This window comes from Chiloscyllium plagiosum, unplaced genomic scaffold (assembly GCF_037043375.1).
Source record: "Chiloscyllium plagiosum isolate Xiang-an unplaced genomic scaffold, Cpla_swu_hap1 HiC_scaffold_3, whole genome shotgun sequence".
NCBI classification, from domain to species: domain Eukaryota; kingdom Metazoa; phylum Chordata; class Chondrichthyes; order Orectolobiformes; family Hemiscylliidae; genus Chiloscyllium; species Chiloscyllium plagiosum.
In genome coordinates, this window is record NW_028270141.1 from 70,084,684 (window position 1) to 70,109,396 (window position 24,713).

The 24,713-nt window shown below is 38.6% G+C and overlaps 1 protein-coding gene across 4 annotated transcripts in view; it reads left to right on the forward strand.

Annotated features, from left to right (window-relative positions):
- Nucleotides 1-24,713, forward strand: part of med23 (mediator complex subunit 23) — a 122,113-nt gene that overhangs the window by 10,499 nt on the left and 86,901 nt on the right. For 2 of the 4 annotated variants that reach the window (XM_043683331.2, XM_043683338.2), the window contains exons 3-12: nucleotides 4,924-5,011; nucleotides 5,124-5,248; nucleotides 7,492-7,603; nucleotides 8,594-8,692; nucleotides 9,150-9,251; nucleotides 11,353-11,422; nucleotides 14,195-14,307; nucleotides 19,833-19,928; nucleotides 20,424-20,441; nucleotides 21,173-21,373. In XM_043683331.2, the coding sequence (XP_043539266.1) occupies nucleotides 4,924-5,011; nucleotides 5,124-5,248; nucleotides 7,492-7,603; nucleotides 8,594-8,692; nucleotides 9,150-9,251; nucleotides 11,353-11,422; nucleotides 14,195-14,307; nucleotides 19,833-19,928; nucleotides 20,424-20,441; nucleotides 21,173-21,373 (1,024 nt within the window). The remainder of the gene's footprint in view (nucleotides 1-4,923; nucleotides 5,012-5,123; nucleotides 5,249-7,491; nucleotides 7,604-8,593; nucleotides 8,693-9,149; nucleotides 9,252-11,352; nucleotides 11,423-14,194; nucleotides 14,308-19,832; nucleotides 19,929-20,423; nucleotides 20,442-21,172; nucleotides 21,374-24,713) is intronic. The other 2 variants (XM_043683342.2, XM_087980209.1) reach the window with 2 other exon arrangements.

The window sequence follows — 24,713 nt, forward strand, 5'->3', positions numbered from 1 at the left end:
AGATGCTCCTGATGTATGGTAGTGTGGCTAGTCCTTTTGGTTGTGGTATGTCCTCGTTCCGTGATCTTTCTCTTAGGCATCTGTTGATGAAGTTGCCCGGGTATCCGTTTTTGGCGAATACCTTGTATAGGTGTTCCTCTTCTTCTTTTTGCAGTTCTGGTGTACTGCAGTGTGTTGTGGCCCTTTTGAATAATGTCCTGATGCAGCTTCATTTGTGTGTGTTGGGGTGGTTACTTTCATAGTTTAGGACTTGGTCTGTGTGTGTGGCTTTCCTGTATACCCTTGTAGTGAATTCTCCGTTCGGTGTTCTCTGTACCATCACATCTAGGAATGGGAGTTGGTTATCCTTTTCTTCTTCTCTTGTGAATCGGATTCCTGTGAGTGTGGCGTTGATGATCCGGTGTGTTTTTTCTATTTCTGTGTTTTTAATGATTACAAACGTGTCATCGACATATCTGACCCAGAGTTTGGGTTGAATTTGTGGTAGGACTGTTTGTTCTAACCTTTGCATAACTGCCTCTGCTATGAGTCCCGAGATTGGTGATCCCATGGGTGTTCCGTTGATTTGTTCGTATATCTGGTTGTTGAATGTGAAGTGTGTTGTGAGGCACAAGTCCAGTAGTTTAAGTATGCCGTCTTTGTTGATAGGTTCAGCGTCCAGTTTTCTGTTCTGTATGTCCAGTAGGTTGGCTATTGTTTCTCTGGCTAGGGTTTTGTCAATCAAAGTGAACAGTGCCATCACTGAATGATATCATGGTTTCTTCTTTGTCTATGTGTATATTTCTGATGATGTCCAAGAATTCCTGTGTTGATTGTATAGAGTGTTTGGATCCGCTGACCAGGTGTTTCAGTTTCTGTTGTAGTTCTTTGGCCAGTTTGTATGATGGTGTCCCTGGTAGTGATACTATGGGTCTGAGTGGGATGTCTGGTTTGTGTACTTTAGGTAATCCATAGAATCTGGGGGTGTTGTTGCTTTCCGGTTTCATACTCTGGGTCAGATATGTCGATGACACGTTTGTAATCATTAAAAACACGGAAATAGAAAAAACACACCGGATCATCAACGCCACACTCACAGGAATCCGATTCACGAGAGAAGAAGGAAAGGATAGCCAACTCCCATTCCTAGACGTGATGGTACAGAGAACACCGAACGGAGAATTCACTACAAGGGTATACAGGAAAGCCACACACACAGACCAAGTCCTAAACTATGAAAGTAACCACCCCAACACACACAAACGAAGCTGCATCAGGACACTATTCAAAAGGGCCACAACACACTGCAGTACACCAGAACTGCAAAAAGAAGAAGAGGAACACCTATACAAGGTATTCGCCAAAAATGGATACCCGCGCAACTTCATCAACAGATGCCTAAGAGAAAGATTACGGAACGAGGACATACCACAACCAAAAGGACTAGCCACACTACCATACATCAGGAGCATCTCGGAACTGACAGCCAGACTACTGCGACCCCTAGGACTCATAACGGCACACAAACCAACAGCCACGCTCAGACAACAACTCACCAGAACGAAGGACCCGATACCCAACATGAGCAAAACTAATGTAGTGTACAAAATACCATGCAAGGACTGCACTAAACACTATATAGGACAAACAGGAAGACAGCTAACAATCCGCATACATGAACATCAACTAGCCACGAAACAACACGACCAGCTATCCTTAGTAGCCACACACGCAGACAACAAGCAACATGAATTCGACTGGGACAACACTACTATCATAGGGCAAGCCAGACAGAGAACAGCCAGGGAATTCCTAGAGGCATGGCATTCATCCACAAACTCCATCAACAAACACATCGACCTGGACCCAATATACCAACCACTACAGCAGACAGCTGAAACTGACAACCGGAAGCGGCAGGGACAGACCACTATAAACACCGGAGGAAACCTCAAAGAAGCGCTTTGCAGGAGGCTCCCAAGCACTGATGATGTCGCCTAGCCAGGGGACGAAACGTTTGCAACAAAAACTTCCAGCTCGGTGAACAGAACCACAGTTCTGGTGTACTTTGAGTCCAATATGCCTCCTCTTCTGAACTCTGAACACTTCCAAAGAGTCAAACCAGACTTGGTGTTCACTATTTCTCTCTCACCAGATACAGGATACTTACTGCATTTCCTTGTTTTTGTATTAGGCAGCACATCATCCTGGACTAGTGTTTACTGCTGCAAAAATGTTTGGGTCCGCTGCCTGTGGAATCCCCTATCACCCTTGCTCTACCACTCTTCTCCAAACTCTCCTGTGTGACTGAGTTGTCTGTGGAGTCACAGACTCGACACTGGCACCACTGCCTTGAGGAACCATTATCCTAACCAGTATCCAAATTGGAAAACTGATGAGCAAGCAAGATATGCTCTTTTTGTACCTGGTGCTTAGCCAATTCCTCCCTGCCTGTGCACTGCTAACCTGCATGAGGCCACATGAAATGCCCATGTAGAAACGTCACAGGTGCAGAACTGTAACTTTATCACCACTGTAGGTCTGAATCCTGAAGCTTCAGCTTATACAACCACTAATGCATCCTGCAGATGTGTCCATCTGGAATGTTCTTAAACAGCTGCCAAAGTTAGAAAAAGAAAGATGCCTGCTCCCCCTCACCCCCACCCATGTTGAACTCCCTTACTTAGTAAAGCTTCAGGTTTATGCTTTGTTTTAGCTGCTCTTTCTCTATGCCTTCCCAGCAGCCCCCAGTCCCTGGTTTTGGAAGTTTCCCTGTAGTATGTTCCGGCCGCAGTAAACCGCGAAAATGATTCTGTGGATACGAGGGTCGCCCTGTATATACTACACTTGCTTTCCTTTGATTTCTTAAAGCAATTTCTACCAGTATCTTCACTGATACTTTGCTGTGGGAATCATTCCCTATCCGCAATCACCTCTGAACCTGAGTATTGGTTCATGACTACACAAAGTTATATCCATTCCAGTCTTTGCTATCCCTATGTAATCTATGTCTATCCATGTCAGTGCTTTGGCAGCTGCTTTAGAATTTGGCCCATGACTCTGAGCTCCTCATTTTGGCCCCCATCAAGCCCTGCTTTATTCCGTTTATGTTACCTGGATTCACAATCTTTTAATTCTACAAGCTTGATACTTGACTGTGGAATCTGTGCCCTGATTCATCACCATTCATTTTCTCAGTCTTTCCTGTAGTTGTCTTAGGCTTTAAGTATATACATTACTTCTATTCTGTATTTCTCAATATTTTCTAAAGGGCTCTTTGAGTCAAATGTTAATGCCTTTTTGTGAGCAGCAGCCTCATTCCATTCCTTAGTGTCTCTTACTAACCTCACCAGCATCAGAATAAGATTAATTTCTTTGCTCCTCTTCTCATTCCACATTCCCCATTCCCCATTAACATTCACTCCAAATGTCACAAATGTATGGTCACATAGAAATATGGTATCTTGCAGGGGAAAACAGGTAATGCACAAGTTGCAGTCCCTTTTAAGATATGTGGGCAAGTGAAAATCCTAAAGACACCATGCAGTAGAGGGCACGCAGCATAGGGAAATTAAAGGGAGTGTTGCTTTCCACCCTTTGGGCTCTTCTGGTGAATCAAGCTGGTTTGCATCTACTCCACTTTGTTTCTCTTTTTTTGAAAGCCTATTCCTCTTGTTAAGCCTCTTGTTATTGGCATTTGTATTCTCAATGATTATCATAAAATCCCTGCAGTGTGGAAACAGGCCATGAGGCCCAAGAAGTCCATACTGTTGTGTTGACATCCTGAAGTTGAGTGACACTTGAGTTGTGTCACATCCCTCAGTGACAGCATCCATGCGTACAGTCAGTTTTCCAAAATGTCTAGCTCTACCTTGTCACCATATCTCTCAACCCCTTGATCAAATGTCAGCTTTTTGTTTCGTGACCATTTAACTTTGCAGTGTACAGATTGTGCACAGAAATTAATTTCAAGACTATGTATCTAACTGGAAGTTTTCTATTTTCAACTACTATACCATTATGCAGCTACACTATTATTTGTATTTCAACATCTTATAAAATAGTTTAAATACATGAAACAGCAGAGATTTGGCAGAACGTTGCCTGGACTATGAGTTTTAGTTATGAAGAGAGAGGTTGTTTTCCTTGCAGCAGAGGAGACTGAGAGGGGACGTGTAGTGCCTAGACAGAGTAGTCAGGAAGAAACTTTCCCTTTTGGAGGAATCAAGGATCAGAAGGCATAGATTGAAGATAAGGGACGGAAGGTTTGAAGGGAATGTGAGAAACGATTGCTTTTCAACCCCGTGGTTTTGGGGATCTGGAGCTCAGTTCCCGTAAGGTGGTAGAGGCAGAAACTTTCATAACTCTTAAGTATTTATATGTAAATATGCAATGCAAAGGCATTTAAAGCTATGGGCCATGAGCTGGAAAATGTTAGGTTTTGACTGAAACTGTTGTTTTGACTGAAGCAGACTCAATGTGATGAAAGTCCTTTCTCTGTGCTCTAACCCTCTGACTCTAATCTGATGAATGTTTGAAAAATGTAGGCAGATCGCTGTCTAATCGAGTAATTTATTGAACTTCATTGGCTATAAAGTCTTTGATATATCTGGTAGTCATAGAGATCATGCTATAATTGCAAATCATTCTTTAAACAAAGTGCATGTTGGTTATTGCCTAAATTTCCTTTTTGTTGCTGTTCAATGTTTCCATGATCCTTTAGGAAGGAAAACAGATTTCATGGAGTTTGTCTCTGCATTTCGTTTTTGTAATGTTTAACCATTTGGGCATTTAAATATTTGAAGACTTCTATGTTTTCTTAAGTTTAGATTTTTGGGCACCAACACTTATTTACTTTTTATTATCTTTTAAAGCTTTATGTATGAATGTACCTCAAGAATATTTTAAATTAGCTACTATTTTATTTAAACCTGTCTTTCACAGTATGTTTATGGACACAGCCGAAGATGAGAAAACCAAGTTGATTAGTTGCCTTGGAGCTTTCAGGCAACTTTGGACAAATCTTCCTCAGGTTAGAATTTATTTACTAGTGATTTGTCTGAAGTATATTTCTAGATCTGGTTAGCTTTTTGCAAACTTCATTAGTTGTATAATGTATATTGATACTTTTTTTTGAACATCAGGAATCCCATGAGCAGTGTGTGCAGTGGATTGTTCGCTTCATCCATGGACAGCACAACCCCAAGAGGATTTCGTTTCTGTATGACTGCTTGGCTATGGCAGTTGAAAGTGGGTTGCTGCCTCCAAGGTATAACTGGGAAAAAAAAATTTAAGGAACTATTAGTAACATGTTTGATTTTTTTAATAAGTGGAATAAAGAGCTTTATACAGGTTGTTCTGTTATAACATGTTTTGTTAACACAAATTCACTGTAACGTGATTGACGAGTGGGGATGCTGTTTCTACAGTGCAAACTTCTAAAACATGTGTTGGCTCTAATGTGATTACAGTGCCAGCACTTTAAGTGCCACTTCTAAAGCATGATTTTTCTATAATGCGGGGTTGTACAAGAATGCAACTGTATGTAATATTGCATGTTTTAAAATTCCATTGCTATATTGTACAGTAACTTTAAATATATTACTTGCTTCCTTCACAAGCTCCATTTTCATTTTCTTCACTCTGTGCATCAGGGTGTCCTTTTTCATTCTGTAAATCATCTTAAATGAAATCCAGATTAAAGTCCTGTAATAGCAATGTCATAGATTAGATTAGATTAGATTAGATTAGATTAGATTAGATTACTTACAGTGTAGAAACAGGCCCTTCGGCCCAACAAGTCCACACCGACCCACCGAAGCGCAACCCACCATACCCATTCCCCTACATTTACCCCTTTACCTAATACTACGGGCAATTTAGCATGGCCAATTCACCTAACCTGCACATTTTTGGACTGTGGGAGGAAACCGGAGCACCTGGAGGAAACCCACGCAGACACGGGGAGAATGTGCAAACTCCACACAGTCAGTTGCCTGAGGCGGGAATTGAACCCGGGTCTCTGGCGCTGTGAGGCAGCAGTGCTAGCCACTGTGCTGCCCACAAATCTTAGTAGGGGGAAAAAAATTCTTTGTATCTGTTGGGCTGATGTTAAAACCCCATTAGTATGTCTGGAATGCGAAGGTGAACATTTGATGTTACTGGATGTAGATTTGCTCACTGAGCTGGACAGTTCATTTTCAGACGTATCATCACCAAACATCAGTGAGCCTCCAGCTGAAGCACTGGTGGTATAACCCGCTTTGTGTTTGGGTTTCCTTCGGTTGGTGGTGTCATTATCTATGGTGATGTCATTTCCTGTTCTTTTTCTCAGGGAGTGATAAACAGGATCCGAGTCAATGTGTTTGTTATAGAGTTCCGAATAGAATGACATGCTTCAAAGAATTCTCGTGCGTGTCTCTATTTGACTTGTCCTAGCCACAAAAAGGCACGACCCACTCTCACTAGTATCCTTACATACTGATGAGGAAGGACGCCATTTCGACTGGGCCAACACATCCATCCTAGGACAAGCCAAACAGAGACACGCACAAAAATTCCTAGAAACATGACATTGCAACTAGAACTCTATCAACAAACACATTGACTTGGATCCCATTTACCACCCTTTGAGAAAAAGAACAGGAAATGACATCACCATAGGAAATAATATCACCAACCCAAGGAAACCCAAACACATGAATGGAAAGCTACCAATGCTTCATCCGGAGGCTAACTGATGATACCTAGTATGGTGACGAAATATCTGAAAAGAAACCTTCCAGCTCAGCGAACAAACCTACATCTAGAACCTCAACCTGAGCTACAAATCTTCTCAAAACTCGCTAATTTGATGTTACTATTTTGGTTTGTGCTGTTATTAAAGAATCTGATACTTTGAGCAATGCAACAACTGTTTTTAAAATTTCTGATAAGCTGTTCCAATTACAACTTTATTTCTGGTGCACCGTCTAAAAATACTTTGTCATGAAAAGAGATGAAATTTTCTTAAAGGAATGGTAAAAAAAAATCAAGAAGGAAGAATGCCAAACAAGTAAATTCAAATGCAATAATAATGTCTACTCTCAACATGCTCTCTCTTCTGTACTTAGCTGAATAACACGCACAGCGGACAATGTCTTTGTCTCCAAAGTTAATGTTTAGACAGTCTTTCTAACTTACCCTTTAGAATGGCTTCTTGTTTCTCAGCATTAACTGAATAGAACTTCAGAGGTGAATTACAATGTTATGTTGTTAGATAAATGTTTGATTTATTTGTGCGATGACAATATGATCATTAAAAGTGAACTTCACATATCTGCAATCATATTCCTTGAGAATTGTTTTGCGTAATATTTTGACTATTGTCTTAAGCAGAATCTGCAATTACTGTAATCTGTGTATAATCGTTCAAATTTGTGTAATAACAATAGTTCTGTGCTTTATGCAAGTTATATATGGTGCCATTTTGAATATAATATTTCAAAGGGTTGTTCTGTATTTGTTTTGTAGACTGGTCTGCGAGTCTTTAATTAACTCTGAAAGTCTGGAATGGGAGAGAATGCAACTTTGGGCTCTAACGTTTAAACTCATTCGAAAAATAATAGGTGGTGTTGACTACAAGGTACTGTACAAAAAATGTATTAACTTGTCTTGCCATTATAAGCAGGAGAATTTGTAATTCACTTAGGAAGTGGTAATGGCTTAGGTTTTATGGTAGTAGTGATGAAGAAACTATCAACATTCATTCAGTTTTGATGGAGTAATGGCAACTTTTGGAGTCTGAACATGTAATTCAGGAGCCTGCTGTTAGTGATTGCAACACTTTTCCAGAGGCTGCATTTTGATGCAAATCCCCTCTGCTGAAATCACCAGGAAATCTACAGATTGACAGAATTTCTGCTTAATCTGTTAATGTTGCTATTAAAAATTTTTGAAAATATTTGAGCCTGACTGAATGAAGGGAAGCTGGATTTTTTAAATTGTGTACTAGCTTTGTAATTACTGCGTAAAAAAGGCTGTGGCCCAGAACAACAAGTTTTATGTTTGGGTAAAGTTAAATACCTGCATAAGAAAATAAAATCAAATGTGGAATTTTTATTAATGTCTTGTTAGTTTCTATCTTGATCTAATCAGGTAATTATTTTGCTATCTGAAATGTTAAATTAAAAGTGAAACATATTAAGTGAGTTCAACTTTCTGGTTTGCTTTGCATGAAGTTTTCAGCATGATTGCCTGCTAATCTGCTTGCTGACAGCTATTTTGTCTCTTCATGGCACCAGCTTTAAACTGTTGTTGGGAGAGGATGATAAATAAAAATAGAGATAAATCAATATTTTTGGAAAGCTTTTTCCAAGACCAGTGGTGAATGCAATTGCCTCACTACTACAGCAAGTTCCAGCCTAATAAATGTTGCTATGAGAATTCATTTTCTTTGAATGGATGAAAGAATGTCTGTAGGTTTCTTGGGCAACTACGCACATTTTTTGTTGGTGCTTTAACTAATGTTTATGTGAGCTTATGCTGTTTCAAAGAAGCTTGTTGGAGCATTAAGTTAGTGCAATTTAAGGAGTTTTGTTGATAAGCTCTTAACTTACATATTTACTTTCTCTAGGGTGTAAGAGACCTGTTAAAAGCAATTCTAGAGAAGATTCAAACTATTCCTAACACAGTCAGTTCTGCTGTTGTACAGCAACTACAAACAGCTAAAGATGTAAGTTCCTGCTAAAGTTTTTTCGGTCTTTGATCTTAAAAATTACTTCCAGGAAAATCATGCATTTGATATTTTACGTAGTTAGCGTTAATTTTATGGAAATAAGGATGTTCACTTTTTTTTTGTCTGGAAAACAAATTGGGATTAAATTCATCAATGCTGCACTGTTCATATGTAACTGAGCTTGAAGAGAACGTGGGTCTGAAATAGGGTTCTTAAGTCCATAGTGCCAACTCTCCAATCTGTACTCTGTTTGAATCAAGTTCCTTGCTTGCATTACTAACCAAATATTTTTCCCTGATGTGTAAAATTAGCAGTGCATTCTTTTTGTTAATATTTTCTAAACATTTTTATAAATGAGTAGTTTTTTGAGCAGTATTTGACTATTATGTCGAAGAAGATTTTTGTTCTAAGTTGATCTAATTTAGACAGAGGTTCCTTGCTTTACTCTTTCCAGGTTGTGGCATACATCTTGGACAGAAATGCTTGTCTGTTACCAGCATATTTTGCAGTTACTGAGATTAGAAAGCTTTATCCTGAAGGGAAATTATCTCATTGGGTAAGTGACCATTTCTGATCTTTTCCTGAAAAGAAAAGAAACTGGAGGATAATCTTCATGTTTACTGGTGTATGAACCTTGTCAGCAAGAGATATGCATTCCACTGGATAGATGAAGCTGACGGGACAAGAATAGACTTGATATTTTATGTAGTAATCATCAGTTTTGTAGAAGGAAGGTTATTTGCTTTGTTTAGTCATATATGTCCCATTCAAGGCTATCATCATCATTTGCTATTGCCTTCTGCGTGTGCTTGTCTAGCTTTCCCTTAAGTGCATTGGTACTATTACTTCAATCACTCACTCTGACAAAGTAGCACATTCTGTCAATTCTTTGGATCTAAAAGTTTTTTTTTTCTGAAATCCCAATCTCACTTGGTGATTGCCTTGCATTGAATGTAGTTAAGCACTTCCCCACAAGAGGAAACATTCTGTCTGTATATGCTCTTCTCAAAACCTGCCATAATTTTAAATAGTTCTGTTAGGTCAGGTCTTAAAATCACATTTTTCAAGGTAAAACTGGTCCAGTCTGTCAATCCTTTCCTTATAGGTATAATCATGCTTGTCTAGTGTCATCTTCTCTACACCTTCTCCTGTGCTTCTAATTCATTTCATTATATAGTGACCAGCGTGTGTTCTAACCAATGTTTTGTTCAGGTTTAGTACAAGTGCTTAATTTTCAATTTCACTCATCTAGAAATTCTAAAGCCAAAACAAACTAATTCTGCAACAGTAAATTTCCTTCTTTACAACTACTATCTGCTTCTCTTCACTTATACTTTTTGATGTCACCAGGTGGACTCTTAAACTCGTCATCGAAATCACTCTGATAGATATACCTGCAGTGATATTCACCAAGAACGGAGTCAATGCTAAAGGTTTCCATGAAGAACTGATTTCAAAGAGAGCATAACAATTGAGACCCTAGTATCCACTCTACATCATGACGCCTGTGGGTCACTTAACATTTAATGAGGCAGATGACACAGCAGTAATAAAATACGCCCTACAGGAAAGGAATGCTCGTGAAACTTGGAGTATGCAGTTTCAATTATAGTTTATTAGGATGTAGGGAACCTTGTTATGCCATGCATAACTTGCTTTCTATTTGGTATCGTGAAATACTGATTTGGCCTGATCCAGTTTGACTTTGTCTACCTGGTTAACATTTTCTTCATATACGGAGGAATCTCAATTATCCAAACTATGCAGAGGGGAGAATTGTGTTCAGATAAACGAATGTCGGATAACACAGTTTAACCAAACATCGGGACCTTGCGATCTTGTTCTGATCAAAGTTTGTGAGAAGATTTGTAGCTTGTGTGCTTGTTGTTGTGGTTCTGTTCGCCGAGCTGGGAATTTGTGTTGTAGACATTTCGTCCCCTGTCTAGGTGACAGCCTCAGTGCTTGAGAGCCTGCTGTGAAGCGCTTCTGTGATCTTTCCTCCGGCATTTATAGTGGTTTGAATCTGCCGCTTCCGGTTGTCAGTTCCAGCTTTCCGCTGCAGTGGTCGGTATATTGGGTCCAGGTCGATGTGCTTATTGATTGAATCTGTGGATGAGTGCCACGCCTCTAGGAATTCCCTGGCTGTTCTCTGTTTGCCAAACAGAGAACAGCCAGGGAATTCCAAGAGGCGTGGCACTCATCCACAGATTCAATCAATAAGCACATCGACCTGGACCCAATATACCGACCACTGCAGCGGAAAGCTGGAACTGACAACCGGAAGCGGCAGATTCAAACCACTATAAATGCCGGAGGAAAGATCACAGAAGCGCTTCACAGCAGGCTCTCAAGCACTGAGGCTGTCACCTAGACAGGGGACGAAACATCTGCAACACAAATTCCCAGCTCGGCGAACAGAACCACAACATCTTGTTCTGATAATCGAGGTTCCTCTGTCGTCTCATTTCTTTTGGTAGGTATTGAGTTTGTCCATCACTTAACAGATATTTGTACAAGAGTCCACATTTGCTGTGCAAGTCTGATTATTTTTTTTGTAACTATCTGGCAAGCTAATTTAGTTCCTGAAAACTTCAGCTGGTATTTTCTATTTGTCTGTTTCATCTAAAAATGTTCTTGTTTTGGCATTTTTCTTTCAGTTACTAGGAAATCTTGCATCTGATTTTGTAGACAGCTTTCGACCTACTGCACGAATAAACTCAATCTGTGGTAAGAATGGAACATTTCACTCTGAACTAATAAAAACTTTCAATCTCAAGTGATGCAACTGATGATTCAAATGTCTGTCTTCAATTTTATAACTTCAAGTCCAAACTAGTGAAGATTGAAAGTCACTTCTTTTCTGATTTGTCATGATGTACTTGATTATTTCCCATAAGTAGTGTTTAGAAATCTTAATTACTTGAGTTGTTCAAGTTGAAACTGATATACCTTTCTGTACAAAGCCAAAATGCTGCCGATGCTGGAAACATGAAATTAAAACAATTAATTTTGGAAGCATCAATGGAGCTTATGGACTCTGTTAAGAGAGAGTCAATATTTCAAGTCAACTTTTTGTCAGAACCTTATTGTACATACAAAATGTTTGCCGAGGCCCTCTTTATGCATGGTATTTTAAGAAAATTTATGTTGTGCATATAAATACAGGCATAAAATGTCCCGGTTTTAACTCCAATTATTGAGACATAAGCGTTAGAGGGTCAGTTACGATTGTTTGTTTGAATATGGAAATGATGCATGGGCATTGGAAAGCATGCTATATAAATACGCACCTTCAGTAAGAAAAGGGGAAAATTTACCCATTTCGCCAGGGCAAATTCATGTAATATTTGTCTACTCTCAAACCACCCCCTTGTGTGTACTGTTCATTCAGATCTGTCCTAAATATTGTGATTTTTCTTTTCATTAACAACCCTCAAGCTTTCTAAAGCTTTACTAGTACAAGAAAAATGCTAGGAATCTGAAATAAAACTGAATAGCCTGGCATATTAGCATCTGACAAATAAATGTTATGGTTTTACTCTAACCAATCTTAAAATTAAAACCAGGATCACAGAAAAGATTTAGCAGGTGTGACAATCTCTTTGGAGAGGAAGGTAGTATTGACATATGAGTCAATGTTGTTGCTTCAGTATTGGGAGTTGTTACAAGTGAACTGCTTATGAGGAGCAATGCAACCAGGGAAAGTGGGTTACGGAGAAAAATATTAAATGTCCCTGATTCAATGGAAGGCATATGTGGGTTACTTAGAAGTGATACTGTTGAGGACAAGGAAGCTCTACTAAGTATAGGATTAAAGGATGAATCTGACTCTGAGATCGCATGAGCACTTAAAGGAAAATAGCAAAGGAGAAATGAAATATCAAAAATTGAATAAGTAGAAGGGTAGAAAGCACAGGTTTTTGCCAGGGCTATGGACTCCGTTAGAAAAGAAGAGATTAGTAACCTTCTGGGAAGCGATGGTTTAGCTGTCATAATCATTTTTCTCACCATATGTAGTCTACTGATTGTTATTTTAGTTATTGAATAATTTGAACTCTGTAATGTACATAATGCTGCAAAATGCACATTTAATGTGTTTTAAAACTTCATGTTACACGATTTGACTTGAAATTTGAACTAAAGCAATCATTTAAAAATGCTGTTGCACTCTTGAGTCAAGACCATGATTTCTGTTGGAACAAGATTAGTGGTGGCAAATTAACTTGTACCACATTTGATAAGAGTAATTAAGTCGCCATTGTGATATCTTATTTCCCTTCCTCTGTTACTTTCTCACATTGAACTAGATTATTTGCACTCTAGGTCTTTTTGACGGTGAGCTGAGATTCTGAGATATCCATCACAAAAGTTATATGCTGGGGCAATCTGAAATATTGCTGTTCAGATTTTCAACCTCAGTTTGTCTTTTACTGAAACCTTCATCCATGCCTCCAGATTCACATATTCTCCTGCTACTTTGGCCAGCCTCCTATTCTCCATGAACTTCCAATTTAGCCAAAACGGCATCTTGTGTTTAAAAAAAAAAACACTCAGAACTGCGGATGCTGGAAATCTGCAACAAAAACAGAAATTTCCAGAGAAACTCAGCAGGTCTGGCAGTGTCTGTAGAGAGATAGCAGAGTTAACATATCTGATCCAGTGGCCCTCCTTCAGAGATCTTGTACCTAATCTTGCTATAAGCCACATTCACCCATTGTGACTTGTTTGTAAAAGAAAGCCTTGCATTCAAATTCTGCCTCTTACAATCTCAGGAATCCTGAAATGCTTTATTACAATCAATAATGTGCATTTGAAATCTAATCATTATAGACTTCCAATCTTATAACATCTAATTTAAAATTCTCCTTGATGTTTAAATATAGCCAGCATCTTTAATTACCCATCCTCCCAGCCCTGTTGAATATTCCATTCCTATTACTGTCCCATCAGTACATAACCTTACCGTAGAAGCTATTGCTTAGACCCTACATTCTGAAATATTCTCTCATCATCTCCCACACCTTTCTCACCTTTAGGACACTAGGTAGTCCCATTTCCCTTAACTTACATCTTTCACTAAACTTGTAATTTCTCCAGAAGTTTCCGTTTTTGTTTGTTTCAGATCGTCAGCATTTGCAATTCTATATTTTTTAATCTCTCCTCCTTGACACAATATCCTTTTTTGGAATGTCTTTGCTTTGGAACATTTTTCCATCTTAAATGTAAATTGTCATTAAATATTTTCATCAAATCAGTAAACAATAACTATCTTATTGATTAGTTACATATATATTTGTTCTTTCAAGGATTGCATTAGATTTTTAAGAGAAAATGGTGCCTGTATTCTAAATTTTAGAATTGTCATATTTTGACCTCGTTCCTTCATTGTTTTAAAAACTGGAATTATTAGTGTGGTATGGATAATGTAAAGATAAATGATAAATTTGAGCATTCTTGCTTTTCTTTCTCTTCTTTCTCTTTCCATGTGTTAATGACTAGGACGCTGTAGTCTTTTGCCAGTGGTGAACAATTCTGGTGCAATTTGTAATTCTTGGAAGCTGGATCCAACAACACTTCGCTTTCCTCTGAGAGGGCTCTTGCCTTATGACAAGGTAAACTTTACAGCTGTCTTAGATTCATATCTTTAAAGATTAGACATGTAGAAAGTTCACTCATGTTCAAAATCTTAATCTGGGTTTTGTAGTCAATGACAAAATAAGAGAGCACATTGTTGACCTCTTAAGGGTGTGTTAAGAGACCTGGCGATTTCTGGTAGGAAGAACTTTGGCAGTATTGACATACAACTGATTCAGTGTAGTTTCCTGGTGATTCCCAGCACTGGTGTTCGCAAACTGACCAAATAATATTTAATTTTTTGACAGGAAACTAAGAAATGAGATACATAAATAATCAAATTGCTTCTGAAGCAAAGTATGAAGTAAATATTGGGGCATGACATGTTAAGGTGGACATTGAAACAACTTTGACTCTTTTTAACAAAAAAACCATAATGTTTCAAAACCAGATTAGCTATTTGACAACAATTGTTATCACTGAACAATTGCACCTCACCAAATGAATGTTTTGAGGTTTCTTGCCAGTGAGATGAAGTAAAAGATGTTGTCACCAGATAAGTTGAATTCACTAATTCCTAGCTTCAGCAGGTGGATGCACATTCTAATCCAGATCACAGCCTGTGATCTCACAGCATTGAGAGTCAACAGCATCAGGATTTTCACAATAGTTTGTATTTGTACTAAATCCTAATTTTGCAGTCACGTAGAAAGGAATAATAATAGTAAACTCTGCCTGTTACCTGATATATATCTTGCAAATTGCAGGCCGCTGTAACATATTTGAAAATTCTTAGAGCCATTGAATTAACTGTTTCACAGTAGTTTGTACATTTCTAACACTGTCTTGAAAGAAGAATTGGGTACTTGATTTTATTCTTGACTTAAATGAAACATTTTGTATGATATGGACCAGACCAACTCCTTCAAAATGTGTTAAGAAGATAGCCTAGACCCTAAGCTTTTCTTATTTTAAAAGTAAGTGTAAGGCTTTGCATTCCAGTTGAAATGCGATTGGTCAAATAATTGACTTCAAGCAAAACACATTTTGTTTTTACACATAGTTAAATGTAGACAAAATTAAAAGAATTGACCCAACTGTAACTCTCTCAAAATGCTTAGTGAAATAATATATATTTACCATTAATTAACTGTTCCAAGATGATAACATCCCAAAAACACGCCCTTGGCAAAGGCAAGTTCAGTAAAGTAGATTGTCTCACATGTAATTCTAGCAGCAGGAGGAGAGTCCCAGCTTTTAACTGTAACAGAGGCATAAGAGCTTCCCCATCCAACTTCAAGAAGCTAGCACCTGCAGAAAGCTAAAACTAAAAATCCTGCTTCTGTGGGAGCTTGACCCCACCCATTCAGGCTGCTTTTGTTGTTCCAACTTCTTAAAAAGCACACAAGTTCCCACAAGTTGTTTACCTCATTGACTTTGAGTAGGTTACTCGGTACCTGTATCTCAACCTTTCTTCATGGGGAAATAAAGGACAAAATACACCTCTTAAAGGCATAGAATCATTACATTTGTTTCAGGCAATCACTTCAATATAGTTCATGAAAAAGAAAAATCATTTGCAAGGTTATTCAATGGTACCTATTTGCACATGTTTAGCAAGTTAAATTTCTTGTTTTTGACATTTTTCTCTGAATCTTTACCGTTAAGAGTTCTCTTAATCTACATTCTTCATGCATGTATGTGAACTTTCTTATTTTTATGAAGGTTGTTTGAAATATGAAGGGAGCTTGTTCTGCCATACAAAAGTTGTTGTATATGTTTACTGGCATTTTTCATTAAAATAACAAGTAGAAGTGACTTATTTATTTCACTGGTCTCATCTTTCACTGTTGAGTAATTATGGAGGATTGACTGAATTAATTTATATTGTTCTCCCAATTTTTTTAATTGCACTCTTCATGCTATGTGGTTTTTATCAAGAACAGGTTAATAGAAATCTTATCATAACATTGAAATGGCAATATTTTTGAAGTAACACTACATAACAAAAATAGAAAATGTTGAAATAATACAGAGGAACCTCGATTATCCAAACAAAATAGTGCCTGCCAATTTCATTAGGATAATTGATTATTTGGATAATCAATTTTACCTTAAACAAGGGAAGCCGTAGTGATCTAACGCTGTGCTCTACCGGAGAATTTGTTCAAATCTATAATTTTAATGAGTCTGCTATTTAAGCAACCTGATCTTTGTATTCTGCAAGTTACAAGTTAAACTGAGAAGGACTTACCATCGCATAAATACTGTGTATGAAATCCCTGCATTAAACAAGGCCCTGAACAGCTTCTACAATCACAAGAGCATTTGTCAGTTTCCGGAAGCCCAGTGCCACAGTAGGAAGACAGAAGCACTGCCTCGCACATGCGTTTATGTTCTCGGCCATTTTTTCGTGAATGGCCTGGTAAAGTGACAGTAATACCCTGTACTGGAAAGCACTTACTTTTGCAAAGGGCTGTGTAACTAACCCTTACCTAAAAAAAAATCCACTCACTGATACTTGAGCTGCTTGTCTTTCTTTGTTTTTGCCAGCATTTTCACATGTTCTTCAGTACAGGTAAATCAAATACACTTACCTCTTTGTAACGGATAGTCGATATTCAGATAATCGAGGTTCTTGTGTATGCTTAACCCACAAATTATTTTTATTTTTGTGAGTTTAGAGAGGTGTTAAAGGTTGTAACTTTGGAAGTCTTGAATTGCATATTGACATCGTATGTTTTGTCATTATGCTCAAGCACTATTTAACACATTCTGAAATCTGATTTTGTTTGTGCAATTATTTTAAATGAGGTATCATTATTTATATAGTTTATTATACCTATAGTTATTATATAGGTATAAATTTATTATATATACCATAAAATATTCTAAATCATCTATTAATTAATGCAAGGCAGTTACTGCTTGCACATGTCAATGACACAGCACATCATGTGGAGCTGTAAAATTAGTAAGTCTGTAGGATTTTTAACTTTTTTGAAGAGGATCTATTTCAAGTTGTTTGAGATAATGTACAACCAGGGAGCCTAATTTTGGATTCAGCTAGTATTAGTTTTTGAATTGTGCCACTTTGTTTGAAAATTCATTGAATTGTTATACAATATTGCTATGTTTTAGTTTTCTTCTCAGTTGCGTTTTTAAGTTTGTTAGAGACAAAAAGAACCTCATGCTGGAATCCACTTCCAAGCATCCAAGATGTCCACCTATTTTGAATGACATGCTTTTCTCTGTCATCCAGACAGTGCTCCACCGGACCTCATCCATTCCCCGCTCCACTGTTCTTAAAGCCCACCCCACCCCCAATGACAATAAGGACAGATTCCCCCTTGTCCTCACCTATCACGCCATCATCTCCGCATCCAATGCATCATTCTTAAACACCCGCCAACTCTAATTGGACCCCTCCACCAAGAACATCTACCCCTCTCCACTCCTCTATGCCTTCCGCAAGGACCGTTCTCTCTGCCAATCCTTGGTTCACGCCACCATCCCCACCAATCCACTGAAGCCACTGATACCTTCCCGTGCAACTGTAAAAGATGCAAAAGCTACTGGGCCACCCCAACCACCACCAATCCTCTGACCATTCCTTCCAGCTACCAACCTGGATTCATTCCTCCCATTGACCAACCAGGTTGTACCCTCCACCTGTGCTCACCTATCCCTACCTCACCACTGCCCCCTTTCACCAAACACCCCCTCCAGTCTTTATCTGCAGCTCCCCTTACAACCACCCCCATTCCAGAAGAAGGGTTACACTGGAATCATTGATGTCTCCACCTCCTGATGCTACCTGGCTTGCTATGTTCTTCCAGCCTCCTGCCTATCTATCTGGTTTGTGTACGTAACTACCACTAAGTACCATCTTGATCTCAGATTTCATCTTCTACATTGTCTTTTGCCTTTGTATGGTAGCATTTTTCTTTAGTTGCGCTGAACATTGAGGAAAATACCCAGCAGCTAAGTGTCAAATAGAAAATCTTTAGAAAATCTTAAGAAAATGTTGAAAATGCACAATGTATGCCAATAAGATGATTCAACACAAATTAGGCTGAAGCTAGAGAATTGCATCCAGTTCTGGTCACCACACTTTAGGATGGATGCATTAAAATGATGTAGTGGATATTTACCAAAAGAATTTGGAGCTATTTTATGAGAAACTTTGGGGGTATGTTGACTGGACATGTGGTCGGTAAGTATGTATTTAATATGCTGATGTTTATGGCTATTTAGAAATAGAATAGTTTCAAAATAGATTTTCATACCAAACAGGATTGGCATCCTGGTTTCTGGTCTGTATTGTGTGCCCCAGACCACAATTTGTATTGTCAGACTATAAATTTTGTGGGAGTTGAAAGTTTTTTTGAAAAATGTTTGCACATTTTGGGTAAAAATTCAGTTCAGCAGGATTAGATTTGTAACGTTGAACAATTTCCAGGATCGGGATACAAGATTTTGTGTAACTAATGCAAAAGTTGGTTTCAAATCTACTGCTATCTAATTTTGCACGTGGTTGATTTTTGAGAATATTGAACCTTTTTGATACTTGATCATAAAAATCTCAAAACCATTAAGGGAAAAATTAAGACCAGTTTGTTTATTAAATATAGTTTAATGTTATTTGCACTTGCAAACCAATGAGATCATATGATTTTAATGTGCTTTTTAAGAAAACTACTGATGCAAAGCAGATATACAAAGGCTTGTGTGTGCTTCCAGTGCAAATTATTACTGATGCCTTGAAATGTTTAATCATACAAAGGGATCTTGTTGAGGACTTGAATTAGGAAACCTCTTAGGATCAAGTTGAAAGGCAGGTATCCTGATCGAAATCGAAGTGTTTAACTTGACAATGGACCAATGTGATTCCATTCTGTATAATTCAGAATAGAAAACTTTGTCATAGATTTATATGGTTTCCACATGCTGAATGCTGTGAAAAGCAACAAAGATGGATGGCCCGATCCATTTAGTATACATTTCTCCAGAGAGACGTTTGTTTTGATGATTGTGTGAGCCACCTAAAATGCAACAGATATTTTTAAATGTCTGCCATCATGGGTGTAATTGAAATCAGTACAAACAGTGAATGAAAAGGACAAGCATTCAAATAGAATTAGTTTTCTGGTTAAAAGAGAGTACTTTTTTTTTCCTGAAGTAGGTTGCATTTGTCTGATCAAAACACCATCAAAGTTACCATTAAAAGAATCAAGATCCATGTACTGTTAGATATTTCAGTTTATCATGAATCACATAATTCATCATGTTTAATTACCTGTTCTAAACAATTTCAAAATCACATTTGACTCACTTTCAGAACCAAAGTATCATACTAAACTTGAAATGATAATGTTGTTCCTCTTTCTACAGATGCTGGCACAGCTGAATTTCTCTAGCATTTTGTTTGTTTTAGATTTCCAACATCACAGTATTTGGTTTTTATCAAAATTACATTAGTTGCTATAGAGTTTTGAGCATTTGTTTGAAATCCCCTTAAAAAAACTTAAGTGAATGTCAGTCAGTGTTTTATTTCTCTTAGGATCTTTTTGACCCACAGACTGCTCTGTTGAGATATGTTTTAGAACAACCTTACTCCAGGGATATGGTCTGCAACATGCTAGGTCTGAACAAGCAGGTACTGTATCTCCATGTATTTTATTATGGACCTAACTTCTAAATATAGTCTGCACTGTTCTTTTTCTCTTTTCTGTTGCTGTGGCTAAATAAGCAAATGAGTGTTCATCAAAAATAGCCAGAACATAAGTTAGCGTTAGTCTGTCTTATGATGGATTTTACTTTTGAGCTACTTGAAATAGATGGGGAAGATGTTTTGAAGCCTTCTAGTTTATATTGCCTTGTGGATGGGAATGGTAAAATGTTTAAATGCAGCATCTTGTGGAAAACTACAGTAGAATTAATGTAAAAAAATACATGATTTGAGTTTTATTTAAATTGCTTTAGCTATTAGGCCAGCCTCAAATATTAGAACTTGTACATTTTGGTTTTTGTGGGGCTTGACCTTTCTGGGGCAACCTGAGGCTGGCCTCATAGTCACTGTTATGTCTTTCTTTTTTTCTTCCTTTATTTTTGTTCTGTCCTGTCTTGTCCTGCCCATCCTACAATGCTCTAGACCTTGAACATTGCTCAGGTATGTTTACAATCTTACTGTTGTATTGTGACTAACGAGATGCTGACTGCTTGGTAGCAACTGATGCCATTTAGAGAATAAAAGTAGATCTGCATGCTGGTATACGTAGAGAATGCAGTGGTGTCTGTCGCTGTCTGCTACAGAATGTGTGATTGTTGCAATTCTTGCACTTAAGATTTTTATAGTCATCATGGAGAAGTTGTTTAGTAAATGTTCTGTTGTTGACCTGTGAAAAGTAGTTACACTGCCAATATAATGTGGAATCAAAAGATGTTTTCAAAGTAGCTGTAATTTTGTTAGGGTTCATAAGGCATGCTTTCAAAGAAAGTGCAATTTATTTTTTATTTCAGTTTCATCATCATAAATGGAAAGCATGCTAATTTTATATGTAGGTAGTAATAGAATGTAGGTTCTGAAGAAATATTAAACAAAATCATCTTCTAATTTGTTGACCAGAGCACTTGTGGTTATGTTTCTTGTTGGCCAAAGTTGAGACATTGAAAATACAAAACAAAACATGAGTTTTTGGACATGTAGATTTGGGAGAAGAGGGCAAACCGTTGCAGTGCTTGGCATCTTTTTTTTACGCTACATGCAAATTAGGTGCTTTCTGAAATACCTCATTGCAGTGTGTTTAGGTTAGCATTTCATGCTTTGTCAAGTTTCTTTTGCATAAGTAGTCAATTTTGTGTATTTAATGTTCATTTCTGTAATAAGTGTCTACTTTACAGCACAAACAGCGCTGTCCAGTTTTGGAAGATCAGCTTGTGGATTTAGTGGTTTATGCTATGGAACGCTCTGAAACAGAAGAAAAGTTTGATGATGGAGGCACCAGTCAGTTATTGTGGCAACACCTCTCGAGTCAGCTCATTTTCTTTGTCTTATTTCAATTTGCTAGTTTTCCACACATGGTGTTATCACTTCATCAGAAGGTATGTTTGGGATACAGAAATGCCAAGTTATAAATGTGTATAATTTCAGATTGCTTTATTACTCAGATTTTGCTCAATAACAGTATAAGTTGAATTTATGCAGCATTTTGCACCTTTCAATTTGTACATTAGCTGCAAATCCACATGGAGAATATATAACCTTGACAGATTCTTAACCTTGTATAGAAGTGCAGCAAAATTTTAACTGTTTATTTTGAATCAGTAAAGAAATAGTAATTTGCATACCTTCAGGACTATGCATGGATGCTAATGGCAGAAAATAGCATTTAAATATGGCATTTGGAACTATCATGACTTTGCAAGATAAGAATAGAAGAGCTCCTAATAAAGAGAAAAAAAAACAAAGAATATTACAGCACAGGAACAGGCCCTTCGGCCTTCCAAGCCTGCGCCAATCCAGATCATCTATCTAAACCTGTCACCTATTTTCCAAAGATTTGTATCCTTTTGCTGCCTGCCCATTCATGTATCTGTTTAGATACATCTTAAATGACACTATCGTTCCCACCTCTACCACCTCCGCTGGCAATTCATTCCAAACTCCCACCACCCTCTGTGTAAAGAATTTCCCACGCATATGTCCCCGAAATGTTTCTGCTCTTACTTTGAACTCGTGACCCCTAGTAATTAAGTTCTGCACTCTGGGGAAAAAACTTCTTGCTATCCACCCTGTGGGTATATACCTCTCATGATTTTGTGGACCTCAATCAGGTCCCCCCTCAACCTCCATCTTTCTAATGAAAATAATCCTAATCCTATTCGACCTGTCTTCATCGCTAGCGCCCTCCATACCAGGCAACATCCTGGTGAACCTCCTCTGCACCCTCTCCAAAACATCCACATCCTTTTGATAACATGGCAACCAGAACTGTACGCAGTATTCCAAATGCGGCCGAACCAAAGTCCTATATAACTGTCACATGACCTGCCAACTTAATACCCTGTCCAATGAAGGAAAGCATGCCGTACGCTGCCTTGACCACTTTACTGACTTGCGTTGCCACCTTCAGTGAACAATGGACCTGAATACCCAGATCTCTCTCTATGTCAATTTATCCCAGGACTTTTCCATTTACTATATAGTTAGCTCTTGAACTGGATCTTCCAAAATGCATCACCTTGCATTTGCCTGAATTGATCTCCATCTGCCATTTCTCTGCTCATCACTCCAATCTATCTATATTCTGCTGTATTCTCTGACAGTCCCCTTCGCTATCCGCTACTCCACCAATCTTAGTGTCATCTGCAAGCTTGCTAATCAGGCAACCAATACCTTCCTCCAAATCATTTATACAAATCATAAACAACAGTGATCCGAGCACAGATCCCTGTTGAACACAACTGGTCACAGGTCTGCATTTTAAGAAACTCCCTTCCACTACTTCTCTGTCTCCTGTTGCCCAGCCAATTCTCTATCCATCTAGCTAGAACACCCTGGACCCCAAGTGACTTCACCTTCTCCATCAGTCCATCAGCCTACCATGGGTAACCTTATCAAACGCTTTACTAAAGTCCATGTATATGACATCTGCAGCCCTTCCTCCATCAATCAACTTTGTCGTCACCTCAAAGAATTTCATTAGGTTTGTAAGACAATAACTTCCCTGCACAAAACCATGCTGCTCATTACTGATAAGCCAATTTCCTTCCAAATGTAAATAGATATTATCCCTCAGTATCTTCTCCAGCAGCTTCTCTACCACTGACGTCAGGCCCACCGGTTTATAATTACCTGGAGTACCCTGCTACTCTTAAACAAGGTAACAGCATTAGCAATTCTCCTGTCCTCCAGGACCTCACCTGTGTTCAAGGATGCTGCAAAGATATCTCTTAAGGCCACAGCTATTTCTTCTCTCGCTTCCCTCAGTACCCTGCGGTAGATCCCATCCGGACCTGTGGACTTGTCTAGCTTAATGCCTTTTAGAATACTCAATACTTCCTCCCTCCGTATGCCAACTTGACCTAGAGAAATCAAGCATCTATCCCTAACCTCAACATACATCATGTCCCTCTCTTCTGAATACCGATACAAAGTACTCGTTAAGAATCTCTCACATTTTCTCTGACTCCATGCGTAACTTTCCTTCTTTGTCCTTGAGTGGGCCAACCCTTTCTCTAGTTACCCTTTTGGTCCTTATGTATGAAAAAAAGGCTTTAAGATTTTTCCTTAACCTGTTTGCTAAAGGTATTTCATGACCCCTTTTAGCCCTCTTAATTCCTCGTTTCAGTTTGGTGCTACTTTCCCAGTATTCTTCCAAAGCTTTGTCTGTCTTCAGTAGCCTAGACCTTATGTACACATCCTTTTTCGTCTTAGCTAGTCTCTCAATTTCATCTGTCATCCCTAACCTTGCCATTTCAATTCCTCATGTTCACAGGAACATATTTGTCCTGAACTCCAATCAACCTCTCTTTAAAAGCCTTCCACCTATCAAATGTGGATAGCTGCTCCCAATCTACATTCCCCAGCTCCTGCCGAATTTTGGTATAGTTGGCCTTGCCCCAATTTAGCACTCTTCCTTTAGGACCACTCTCATTTTTGTCCATGAGTATTCTAAAACTTATGGAATTGTGATCACTATTCCCAAAGTAATCCCCTACTGAAACATCAACCACCTGATCGGGCTCATTTCCCAACACCAGGACCAGTAAGGCCCGTTCCCGAGTTGTACTATTTATGTACTGTTCTAGAAATCCCTCCTGGATGTTCCTTACAAATTCTGCTCCACCTAGTCCTCTAACACTAAGTGAATCCCAGTCAATGTTGGGAAAATTAAAACTTCCTATCACCACCACGCTGTTGCTCCTACATCCTTCCATGTCTGTTTACATATTTGCACTCTATCTCACACTCGCTGTTGGGAGGCCTGTAGAACAGCCTCAACGTTGTTACCATACCCTTCCTATTTGAGCTCAGCCCATATTGCCTCACTTCCATAGTGCTCTCCTTCCGCATAGCTGTGGTATCTTCTGACCAGTAATGCTAGTCCTCCACCCCTTTTACCTCCCTCTCAATCCCGCCAGAAGCATTGAAAACCTGGAATGTTTGGCTGCCAATCATACCCTTCCCTCAACCAAGTCTCAGTAATAGCAATAACATCATGCTCCCAGCCCTAAGTTCATCCGCCTTACCTACTACACTTCTTGCATTAAAACAAATGCACCTAAGACCACCTGTCCCTTTGTATTCATCATCTGCTCCCTCCCTCCTCTTCCCCTTAGTCACGCTGACTTCATTATCTCATTCCTTACAGGCTTTAGTTACTGCTTCCTTACTGTCCTCTCATCTCATTGGTTCCCAACCCCCTGCCACATTAGTTTA